Here is a 13,022-nt window from a genome sequence, read left to right as displayed (position 1 = left end):
GTCGCACCCAAGCAAACGCCAGCAGAGGGCAGCAAAACTCCGCAAAACACAATTAACAAGTGGGCCTTTCACTCTACTGTCATTTAAATATGTCTGAGCTGGGCAAGTGCGTTAATTGCGTCAAATATTTTAACGTGATTAATTTTAAAAATTAATTAACGCCCGTTAACGCGATAATTTTGACAGCCCTAAAACAGATATACTTGAGTCAAAACAAAGCGAAGAAATTATGCTAATAAAACATAGTCATTGGCTGCCATTGACGGCGCTAGACGTCCAATTTAAATAATTGCGATTAATCTAGCCATAGAGTACGGTGATTAAACTGTTTATATAATGCCAAACGTAAACATGTAACTTGCGTCAAACCAACATAAAGAAATGAGACTAAAAAATTCATTAGCTGCTGCCAAAGACAAAGATGGACGTCCAATTAATTGCAATTAAATCTGTTGAAGTACAGTGTATGGAGGTAGATTTGTGTCTTTATTATTCAATCAAAAAAAAAAGTTGCTTCAATCAAATAAAAAGTTGCTTCAATCAAAATATATATTTTCAATCGAAGAAAACATCACTTCAATCCAAAAAAAATGTGTTTGAATGCAAAAATAAATTTGAAACTCAAAAAAATATATTTGAAAACTATTTTTCTTTGATTTAATTTTTTTTTTTTTTTTTGATTAAAGTCAAGTTTTTTTTTTTGATTGAAACACCATTTTTGATTGAAGTCATGTCATTTTGCGTTTGGACCACATTTTGGCTAGGACATTTGTGTCTTTATTATGCAATCAAAAAATAAGTTGCTTCACACGCACAAAAAAAAATTTTTTTTCAAAAGAAAAATCAATTCAATCAAAAATTTAAAAAATTATTTTTTTCTTTGATTAAAAATAGTTTTTTGATTAAAGCAACTTTTATTGCGATTGAATGATTTAGACACAAATGTCCTACCCCTATTATGGCTCAAACACAAAAAGGATTGCTTCAATCCAAGAAAACAGTTTGAATGAAAAATAAAGTGTTCAAATGCGAATTTCTGAGTGTCAAATATTTTTTCACATTCAAACCTTTTTTGTACGATTGAATTTTTTTACATTTTTGATTGAAGTGATTTTTCTTTTGAAAATTTTTTGTTTGTTTGTTTGAAGCAACTTATTTTTTGATTGAATAATACACAATAATAATAATAACAAAAAATAATAATAACACAAATGTCCTAGCCAAAATGTGGTCCAAACGCAAAATTACATGACTTCAATCAAAAATGGTGTTTCAATCAAAAAGAACTTGACTTAAAGCAAAAAAAAAAAAAAAAAAAATCGATCAAAGAAAAATAGTTTTCAAATATATTTTTTTGAGTTTGAAATTTATTTTTGCATTCAAACACTTTTTTTTTTGATTGAAGTGACGTTTTCTTCGATTGAAAATATATATTTTGATTGAAGCAACTTTTTATTTGATTGATGCAACTTTTTTTGGATTGAATAATAAAGACAAATCTACCTCCATACAGTGCTACTCTGTTAGTGAATGAGGCTGACGTAAACAGAGCTTTTCTGTTGAAAATTCTTGAAAATAAATGCTTAAATCCCCGAATTCTTCATAGATATGGACATAAAACTTTGAGATGTGCATCGGCACTGCCCTCACGATTCGATTCGATTACGATTCGTAGGGCCAAGATTCGATTCGATTCAGAGGGTCACGATTCGATTCGGTTCGATTCGGCAATGCATCGCGATGCATTAAAGCCTGGGATGCGTTACAATTCTAAAGCAAAGCATATTTTTCGTGAATCATGAGGCAACACAAGCGGTAAGACATTAAACAACTTTTTATTGGCTCTTGTGTCACTCCTGGTTGAAGTCAAATGAAAATACTTTCATATATATATATATATAAAAAACAATGGGTTTTCCCATTGGCAGTGTATCAGTGTTTCAATTTAGTTTCCATTAGTGTCAAGCAATTTTTAAGTTAAGTTTGAAATTAGTCTAAACTGTAAGTACTGGTAGGATTTTGAGTTTTTGCACTGTTCAAAATAAATGTATGATACCTGCTGCATTGGAGCACATTTATTCAGCAATGACTACTGAGCTAGAACTGACAGTTAGCTTTATTATGTTTTAATTTTACGCCCTCATCACTCTACAGCACTGTGTTTTTACAGATTAAATAAAGCCTGTATTTAAGACACGTTAGCCACGCATCGACAGTGGTCATAATCAATAGAAACCTAGCCCTCCAAAGGGCTAACGTTACGCGAGCATGTGACAGTAACGTTATATTTATTAGCGATGAGAAGTCTACTGCTTAAAGATGGCGGCTGTTCACTAACGCTGCCCAGACGCGGCCGAGTCTGTCATTCCACATCTAGTCCTAAATGCATGCGATATCTATGAGACGCATCGGTCACTACCTGCTACTAGCATCATGCGGGCGTAATTTTTAGCAATGTCGGCGTAGTTTGTAGCGGCTGTCGGCTGCGGGAAGTCTTTTTTTTTTTTTTTTTTTTTTTAATTGCTTCTTTCTCTACGCATGTGACGTCAGCGTGTTGTCCCGCATTAAAAGTAGTCCGGGCAAAACGGGATGCTTAGAGCTGGCAAAATTAAACGATTCCTCGAGGTGAATAAAATTACTTGGATCAGTTTTTAAACTCGAGTTGCTCGGGTATTCGTCTCAGCTCTACTTTTTCTTCTTCTACTAGCTTTGTTGTTAGCATCGACGTAACTACGGTTGAGTGGCGTGTTAAATGGGAGGCGACTGGCATGTTGTTATGACGCATCACGTAAGAGCCTACGTCACCACGTAGATTAGGGCGTTGACTGGTGACCCGGGGTTTTGCTTTCACACTGCATGACGATCAGAGCCGAGGTTGTTTTAACGCAGGATGTCCCGACCCAGGTTTTAGCACTTCCGATCCGATATTTTTTTGCCCTTCCGATCCGATACCGATACTGGCCGATACCGGCCTATCTGAGCATGTATTAAAGTTAAAAGTTATTTAGCCTCCTTACTTAGTTGTCAGACTCATGTTGAAAAGGGTTTTAGTACTCTTGATAACAACTAGCCAGCTGAATTAGGTGAGTTTGAATAACACACAATGATTGGTAACAAGAAACTGACCTGTTTGTTCAGTGACAAACACAAAACATTATAAATGACAAACAGAAATGGCATAGTCAGTCAGTAAAACGTGCAAATAATATTGTAAACTGTCAGTGGAAAATCCCACAAACCCCCCAAGCTATTAGATGCTTTTAATGTTTCGTGCATTAGTTACAAAAATTGTATAAAAAGCCTCTCAGGTTTAAATAAACGACTATTTCAGTATCAAGTTAACATTTTAAAACAGTCAATAAAATACTCGTTCCCATTCTGTATCAGCAGCTTTGAACTACATTCAATTCATTGAATTTTGCGAATCAACTGTTAAAGTTGTTAAAATTGCTCCCGTTATTCCATAATTTCCCTTCTGTCTACTATTGACATGTGAAAGTTTTGAAACTGTTTTGAAGACCGATTCAAGTCAAGATTTTGCCGATTTAGGAGTATTTTAGATAAAAAGTTAATTAGGTTCGCTTGGAAGGTTCACTACAACAGCCTACAAGGAAAGTCTCCTGCTTTAAGATGGCGGCTGTTTACTAACGCACCTAGTTTTCAATGCATGTGTATGTCGCTAAATGCTTGATTAGGTTGGTTGTATTAAAACCTCTTACAGCTTTACCACCACACTTGACTTTATTGTGGCATATGTTGCACTCTGCCTCTTCGTCTTTGTTGTCCTTTAAGGTGAAATGATCCCACACAGCTGACATTTTTACAGATAGTCTCTCGGTAAATTGGGAGACGATAATGTAGTGCGTTGAAGGTGTGCCGTAAAATGCAGACCGGATTTTAGGGAAACCGAAGCAAAAACTGGAATGGATTATGTATATCGGTGCGCTGGAAAACCCGGACCGGATTTTCAAAAAAAAAAAAAACTGGATCGGAGGTCTGGATCTGAATTTTTCCGTGTCGGCCGATCCGATACCGATCAGTTTTTTTTTTTGCCCATATCGGCATCCGAGCCGATCCAAATATCGGATCGGGACATCTCTAGTTTTAACGCGGGTCGCTTGCCGGGTTGATTGTCACGGGTCGAGGCGGGTCGCTGCACCTTTCCCACTGCCACCAAAAGCCGATTGTTAGTAGGTTGACACGGGTTTTTTGGCCAGTGGGAAAGGGGTATTACAGAAAACGTTTGGCCTCCGTTATTGCCAACAAAGGGTACATAACAAAGTATTGAGATGAACTTTTGGCAGACGAAAAGGGCAGACGGGAGAAGCCGAAGCTTATAGACCCCACTCACATGACGTCACCACCACCTCCGCGCCATATTGTCCGTCAGCTCGTGTTTACGCATTACCGCAACGTAAATTCCTAATATGGCGTGTTTTTCTGCTCGTTAACATCAATAATCAAAATCGTGAAGGCGTGTGTGGCGGCTGGTTGCAGTAACAAAGATAGACGGAGAGACTTGAAGTTCTACCGTATTCTGAGAGACCCGGAGAGGAGAGCAAGATGGACTGCTCTAATTCGACGAGAAAACTGGGCACCAAACGATCACCACAGATTATGTAGTAGTCATTTTATATCTGGTAAGATACATTTTATATTTAGAGGGTTTTGGGCTGACAACCACAATGTAGATCATTGCGAGGCTAATCGCTGACAACATAGTTTCAAATTCAATGTTTTTTGAATATTTAGCTGGTAACAACTGAAAGAAGCTGGCCTTGTCTACGGATCATCAGTTAAACAGGGGTGTCCAAACTTTTTGCAAAGTGGACCAGATTTTGTGTAAAAATGTGGGGGGCCACCTTGGCAGATTTACGTAGAATATATTTAAACAAATTTTACCAAGCCCTTCTGTGTGTCACATTTGCTTTGTTATTTTTAATTCATAATTTCAACACTGTGGCGCTCTCTTTCGACACTCGGGCTCTTGTGAAATACAGCTGCTGTGAAATTAAACTAGCTTCAAGTTGCTTTCATTTCTCGCTGCGTATCTTCCCTGTAATGTCGTACATGTCCGCGTGTCCTGTTTGGTAATATCACGTCACATCGAACTCTTTGAAAACAGACTCATTGCAAATGAGGCAGACAGTTGTTGCGTATTTTATTAAATACTCCAATAGCCACCTATCCTTGAAGTGTCGGCCATCGCAGTCAACATTTATTGATTGTCGCCATTTTAGAAAATTAGAAGGGTCACACGGGGTAATGTTGCTTTGAGTGCTGCTCTTAAAGTTTCAAAATTTTGTGAGAATAGGCCGAGTTTCTGTGGACAAGATCGTTGTAGATATCAGGGTAGCAGATGTCAGGCAGAGAGGGCGAAGACAGCGGGTCAAAAAATATATATATACTGTAGATTTAGGCATCAAATATGGATGGACCAAAGCTTTTCCACATAACGCCTTTTATGCAACACATCCAATGAGTTTACAGCGTCTGAAAGAATCGGGGATTCCATGAATTGCACAATAAATTGAGATCATTGAGGATACGGACACACAATGACTGACAATATGGCGGCACAATAGAGCCACACGTCATTGTGTGACTGAGTGGGGTCTATATCGGACATCAGTAACACTTAAATAATAAACCAAGAAACTCAACTTTTTTTGCCCTCTTTTAATGATCACTTAAGTGGGAAGGGACAAATGTGGTGGACAGACTTGTCTGGGTTGGGGTCGTTCAGTTGCGCCTTGCAAGCGGAAGCTTTCGGGCTTTGGTTGAAGAGTTGGCAAGTGGGCTCCCAAGCGTCCGGTGCCGTGGGCCTGGGATTCTGAGTGGAACAACCAGGGAAATTATATTAAATTTTTTAGAAAAGGAATGCTTATCATCTTGTGTACTTACTTTTGAATAGCTGTCACAATCCAGGTCTCCCAGTACTTCTTTGACCTCGTCATAGTCTGTGAGGCAGTAGTAGTAAGTCTTGAAGAAAAAAAAAAAAAGCATCCAAAAATAAGATTCTAACAATGTTAGATTTTTGCCCTCATGCATATGTACGAGTGTCTACAACAGTTATAAAATGAAAACATTTACTTTGTAGAAAATGTGCGCACACATACACAAAAAAAAAAAAAAAAAAAAAAATAATTCAGATTACGGAGCCTCCAAGGTTTACATGGCAAAAAACATCCCCCTAAAGCAGGGTTCACTAAATCCGGACCTCTGCCACTTTTCCACGTCTCTCACTCAACACACTTGAAGCAAATGATTAAGTCATCAGGAACCTCTCCAGAAGCCTGATAATGATCCTTATTATTTTGATTCAGGTGTGTTGGAGGGAAACATGGAAAACACTACAGGAAAAGTGGCTCAGAGGTCCGGATTTAGTGAACCCTGCCCTAAAAAGTACAAGATTTGTGTGTCAGCAAAGAGGGGGGGAAAAAAAAAAAAAAAAAAAAAAAAGTTGAGGTAATTTTTATTTTACGTCAAACCAAAAAGTAAATAGGCCAAAGCAAAATTTTGACACATCAAGGCAATTTTTTACATTGACGCAAAATTTTTAAAAAATGGTGAAGTAAATCGGGTGAAGCAAAATTTTGACACAGGCAATTTTTTTTTTTAAACATCGAAGCAAAAAAATGGTCGGAAGCAAAATTGCCACATCGACACAATATAAAGAGTCGAAGCAAAATTTTTTTTATCAAGGCAATTTTTTACATTGACGCCAAAAAAAATTTAAAAAATGGTGCAAAAGTAAATAGGTCGACGCAACAATTTTTCCACATCGAAGCTTTTTTTTTTTTTTTTTAAACATCGGCACAAAATCGGTCGAAGCAAAAAAAAATAAAAATAAAAAATGGGTTTAAGCAAAATAAAAAATGTCAAACAAAAAAATTCTCAAAATCGAAGCATTAAAAAAAATCCTGGAAGAAAATTGTGGTGAGCGAGTTTTGGAAGTCGAAGGACGGATGGATGAAGCCTTGGAACGGTTCTCATGGTCAACGGATCCCTCATGTGGATATGTGCTCAATATCAAGAATTTGTCTTAAGTCATCATATTTTAGGCCCATTTCAAAGTAAAACTAAATTACCCTGCCCCACGAATGAACACTCCATTTTTGCCATCGTTTACCTGGAAATTGAGCGGCACAATGCACGTTTAAAATATTTTTTTTTACTTTGACCAAAAAAAAAAAAAAAAAAAAAAAAAAAAAAAAAAAAGTCTTTCGGAGCACTTTTATTTTTACGTCATTTTTCCTTCCATGTCGCCTTAGGGCCTCCGTATAGATTTTAAAAAATGACTCAAAAATGCAAAAATTTGGAAACCTGAAAATTGTGCAGTCCAAAAAGGGAAAATGACAAACAAATTTGTCAAAATAACAGCAATCCGAGTTATCAGGATATCTGAATATTTTAAAAATGACAGGAAAATTAAACATACCGGGGGGGGTACATTCACAAATTAAGAACATTTAATATTACTCAAAATAAGGCTTGAACATTCTGAATTATAAGGATATTTCTAAAACTAGACTAGCTTTCTTGACTGAAAAAAATATATATAAAATGTCTAAATGCTCAATGAACATCGTTCGGCACAAAGGCTCAACCGACCGCTTTGTCCGGGCATCGAGGCGCACAGTTGACGTTGCGGTTTCTGAGGCCGTCCTCTCTGAGGCACATCGTCTCCACCAGAACCAATTGGAGCCAGGTGATCGTGCCCGTGTGAACGATGTACTGAAAGAAGAGTTGAAAAGCCTTAACAAAAAAAAGCCAATTTCCACCTTTTATTACTCTCCTACTGCACTCACCCCAGTCAGGACTTGAGCCACTTCCATCAGGGCAAAGTAATTGCGACGCTTGCCATCCCGATTGAAGCGGAGCGTCGCTTCCCGTGCCGCCTTCAAGGCCGTCGGGTCATCCAGAGGCGACAGGGTGGGGCAGCCGGGGCAAATCTGAGCCAACACTTTGTTGGAGGGCTCTAAGAGGGAATATAGCGATAAACTGATGGCAGAAGCACGAAAAGCTTTCATTGCCCCTACCAATATGGCCTAAGGCTTTGTGGCCATGTTGGTGGGGGCAACCATCATTTGGAGATTCATAAAAGAACTGCCATCTTATACAACTCAATGGGAGATGAGAAAAAAAACCTGGTTTGGTCACGCAGTTGTATCGGGTGACTGTGCCCACACGCCCCATGACGTAAAGCTTGACGTCGCATGTGGCCGCCGCACCCTGGAAACAAAAAACCCTTAGAAACTCATTTTTTGTGGGGAAAGTCAAAAGGACAAAAAGGAATATTTACGCATTCTATGGGTGTGAAATTGTTGCATTGCAGAAAGTGAAGCATGAATACCAAAACCCCCAACAAAGTGACAGAATTGACCCAAAACCCCCAACAGTGCCAAAAAACAGGAAGTGACCCAAAACTCCCAATAAATCAACCCAGAATCACAACGATGCCACTCAAGTGCCAAAAACAAAGCGACCCAAAACCCCAACCGGAAGCAACCAAAACCAACAGAAAGTGGCCTAGAATTGACCCAAAACAAAAATGCCAAAAAACAAACTGATCAAAACCCCAAAAGGAAGCAACCCAAAACCCCAACAAGTTGCCAAACCCAACAGAAAGCAACCCAAATTTGATCCAAAACCCCACAGGACGCGACCCAAAAGTCCAACAAGTTTACAAACCCAACAGAGAGCAACCCAGAAATGTCAAAAACAGGAAGCGACCCAAAACCCATCAGGAAGCGACCTAAATGCCCCAAAACCCCCAACGAAGTGCCAAACCCAACAATGACCCAAAACCCCCAACAAAGCCACCCAAAACCAACAGAAAGTGACCATGAATTGACCAAAAACCAACCGAGAAATGCCCAAAAAGGAATTGTTCCAAAACCCCACAGGACGCGACTCAAAACCCCAACAAGTTGCCAAACCCAGCAGAAAGTAACCCAGAAACACCAAAAACAGGAAGCGACCCCAGACCCAACAAAAAGCGCCAAAGAAAAAAAAAAAAAAAAAAAAGGGACTTAAGTTGGTGTTATTGGTCACTTTTTTTTTTATAAAAAGGACAAGAAATATTTACCCTTTCATCGGGTCTGAAGAGGTCGCATCGTTCGTGAGATTTGGGGTTGGTGAAGTGACATTTGGTCTGCAACAGCTTCACCTTCAACGCAATGTAGCAAACTCCCCACAGGTCCTGTACACAACCGCAAAACAAGACACGCCCACTTTGTGAGTAAAACAGTCAAGGTTTTAATATGTAAACAGTTGGGGGGGGGGGAATCCACTTGAAATTGGTTAACAAGTGAAACCCATTTCAATTGATGGCAAAATGCATTAAAAGACCTTACTTTGCCACTGGCAAAATGGCCTCCGTGCAGCCATGTTGGTATGGTCAATGTTCCTATTAAAGGCCATGTACCAACATTGAAAGTCATAACTAGCTTCTTTGACCCGATTGACTGCCATTAACATCCAATCCATTTGAAGCAGGAGGTTCATTCGCTGCCAACCCTCCTGCTTCAAATTGATTGGACGTCTACTAGTGGTAAACTCATTTTAATTCACAGCAGCAGCATGAAAATACCTTTTATTGCCCTTACCAACATGGCCGGACCAAGGCAACGTCCCCATTGAAGTCAATGTATTGACAGTCAAAGTCATTCTTAACTAGCTTATTTTACCACATTGGCAGCCATTGACAGAGGTAGACGTCCAATCAGTTTGAAAAGGGACGGCTGGCATCAAGTAAACCAACAATGAGTAGCATACTAATATACTCTTAATGGTTCCGAGTTAATTTGAATGTCAATTAATTTTAGTGGGAATGTTGCCCCTACCAACATGGCTGCCAGCCTGAAGCCATTTTGCTAGGTGGCAATGAAAGTTCTCTTCATACTTCTGTAATGAGTATTGGTAGTAGATGTCCAAGCCATTTGAAGTGGGAGGGTTGACAGCAAATAGTCATTGATTCGCTGCCAACCCTCCCGCTTCAAACTGATTGGACTGCTACTAGCGATAACTCATTTTTAAACACTGTAGAAGCATGAAAACACCTTTCATCGCCCCCGATACGAAAATGGCCTCTGGTTAGGCGGCCATGTTGGTAGGGGCGACATTCCTATTAAAGTCAATGTATTGAATTTCTATACAAGTCATAATTAGCTTACTTCATCCCATTGGCTGCTGTTGACAGATCTCGGCGTCTAATCCATTTTAGTGGGAGGGCTGCAAGCCCTTTGCCCCTACCAACATGGCCCAAGGGCAGCCATGTTGATAGGGGCAACGTTCCCATTGAAGTCAGGGCATCAACATTAAAATGTAGTCATAACTAGCTTTGACCTGATTGGCTGCCATTAACGTCCAATCTGTGAAACGATTTAACTTTTTACCCGCTGCAAACCACCCTGCTTCAAACGGATTGGACATAGTGATGAACTCATTACACAGCAGAAGGCAATAAAAGGTCTTTTCATGCCCTTACCAACATGGCCGCACCGAGGAAACATCCCCCTTAAAGTCAATGTATTGACATTCAAAGTCAGTCATAACTAGCTTATTTTACCATGTTGGCTGCTATTGACAGAGGTAGAAGTGGCAGGGTTGGCAGCGAGTAAACCAATCATTCGCTGCCAACCCTCTAGCTTCAAACTAATTGGACATCTAGCGATAACTCATTTTTAAACAGCAGAGGCATGAAGAGACCTTTTATCGCTCCTACCAAAATGGCCTCGAGTTAGGCGGCCATGTTGGTAGGGGCAACATTCCCATCAAAGTCAATCGAATTTCTATACAAGTCATATTTAGTTTACTTCACCCAGTTGGCTGCCATTGACAGCTAGGCGTCCAATCCTTTTGTAGAAGACTTGAAAAGACTTTTGCCCCCAACAAAATGGCCCCAGGGCGGCCATGTTGGTGGAGGCAACATTCCCATTAAAATTAGGGCATCGACATCAAAATGTAGTCATAACTAGCTTTGACCCAATTGCCTGCCATTAACGTCCAATCCATTTGAAGCGGGAGGTTCATCCACTGTCAACCCTCCTGCTTCAAACAGATTGGACATTTACTAGTGGTAAACACATTTTAATTCACAGCAGCAGCATAAAAATGCCTTTTTTTGCCCTCACCAACATGGCCGCAGAGAGACAACGTCCCCATTGAAGTCAATCATAACTAGCTTGTATATTATCCCGTCGGCTGCCATTGAGGTAGACGTCCAATCCGTTTGAAGTGGGACGGTTGGCAGCTAGTAAACCAACAATGAGTAAAAGCGTACTAAAATAATCTTAATGGGATTAAAATGGTTCCGAATTTGAACGTCAATGCATTTATTTAGTGGGAATGGTGCCCCTACCAAGATGGCTGAAAGCCTGAAGCCATTTTGCTAGCTGGCAATGAAAAGTTCATACTTCTGTAATGAGTTATTGCTAATAACCATCCAAGTCGTTAGAAGTGGGAGGGTTGAAGTGGGAGGGTTGACAGTAAATTAATAGTCATTGAGTCGCTGCCAACCCTCCCGCTTCAAACTGATTGGACGGTTACTAGCGATGACTCATTTTTAACAGCAGAAGCACGAACACACTTTTCATCACCCCCTATACCAAAATGGCCTCTGCTTAGGCAGCCATGTTGGTAGGGGCGACAATCCCATTTAAGTCAATGCATTGAATGTCTATACAATCAATCAATCAAATCAACTTTATTTGTATAGCACATTTAAAAATCCGCCAAGGAGACCAAAGTGCTTTACATAGCAAAACACAGCAAAATAAGTCAACTTTGAAAGATAAAACAAACACATAAAATAAAATAAATAAAAGACGAGGTCATAAACTGTCATTGCACATTAAAAGCTGACGAAAAATAAAATGTTTTAAGACGTGATTTAAAATCCGTAAGTGAGGGGGCCTGTCTAATAGTAAGTGGTAATTGGTTCCACAGCCTGGGCGCCATCAAGTCATAATTGGCTTACTTCATCCCATTGGCTGCCGGTGACAGAACAAGACATCCAATCCATTTGTAATGGGATGTCTGGCAGCAAATTTAATCACTTAATTTTTAATTTCAACCCTCCCACGTCGAATGGATTGGATGTCTTCTAGTGATCAACTCATTACAGAAGCATGAAGAGCCTTTTCATTGCCCCCAAGTGAGATGGCTTCAGGCTGGCAGCCATATTGGTAGGGTCAACATTCCCATTAAAATCAATGCATCGACATTCAAAATTAACAACCATCTTAAACCAATTGTAAATCGTAATATTTTAGTACTCATTGGCTGCCATTGACTGCACTAGTCGTCCAAACTATCTGAATAGGGCAGCATGGCAGCAAAGGTTACCTTCTGATATTTGCTGCTCACAAGCTCCACCAGCTTGAACTTGAATCCGTGCAGTCGTTGAGCGTTGATGACGTGGACGGCGAATCTCGCCGCTGCCACAGAGTCTCTCCTGCTGCAGGCGGACGTCTCGTGCGTCGCCGAAATGGCCGCCGCCACAAAACAAAACAGAACCGCAAATAAGCCAACCGCCATGCTGAAGTGAGTAGAACTGCCACTAGCGAAAGTCAGTCAGTAGTGATACGAACGAGAGCGCGCTTTTTAAGCAGGTGAGCGGTGAACCCTAACCCAATCACAAAAGGCGGCGCACCTGCGAATCAATTAGCGGTGGGCGTGGCTTGACAGCTAGCACGCAGCTGCTGTCTTTTTTCAATTAGCTCCAACATGCGTTTCTTAAAGAAACGCACATTTTCTGTTCAATGCCATTCGTAGATGAATAAAGTTAATGATATAAATAGATTTACTTGAGTCAAACCAACACGAAGAAATTGGACGAAAAACAACATAACTCATTTGTTGCCATTGACGAGGATAGATGTCCAATTTAATTATTTGCAAGTAATCTACGTATAAATAGATTAATGTAATTAAACTGTTTTAATAAGGTCAGATATAATCTTGGAAAAGATTTACTTGTGTCAATACAACACAAAAAAATTATGCTAGCAAAACAT

The 13,022-nt window shown here is 39.8% G+C and overlaps 2 protein-coding genes across 2 annotated transcripts in view; one reads left to right on the top strand and one right to left on the bottom strand.

The window, feature by feature from the left end:
• LOC130919474 (alpha-2-HS-glycoprotein-like) overlaps nt 1–13,022 on the top strand; it is a 48,885-nt gene that overhangs the window by 11,034 nt on the left and 24,829 nt on the right. The window lies entirely within an intron of this gene.
• On the bottom strand, nt 5,669–12,600 carry LOC130919475 (antihemorrhagic factor cHLP-B-like). The gene is made up of 7 exons (XM_057842230.1): nt 12,352–12,600; nt 9,092–9,205; nt 8,151–8,235; nt 7,812–7,981; nt 7,615–7,737; nt 5,905–5,982; nt 5,669–5,833 (listed from the first exon to the last, which is right to left on the bottom strand). The coding sequence occupies exons 1-7, from the start codon at nt 12,541–12,543 to the stop codon at nt 5,687–5,689; spliced, it is 909 nt and encodes a 302-aa protein (XP_057698213.1). The 5' UTR covers nt 12,544–12,600; the 3' UTR covers nt 5,669–5,686.

Source organism: Corythoichthys intestinalis, chromosome 7 (assembly GCF_030265065.1).
Source record: "Corythoichthys intestinalis isolate RoL2023-P3 chromosome 7, ASM3026506v1, whole genome shotgun sequence".
Classification (NCBI taxonomy): domain Eukaryota; kingdom Metazoa; phylum Chordata; class Actinopteri; order Syngnathiformes; family Syngnathidae; genus Corythoichthys; species Corythoichthys intestinalis.
Note: the sequence above shows the minus strand (reverse complement) of the source record. Positions and strands in the feature narration are given on the sequence as shown.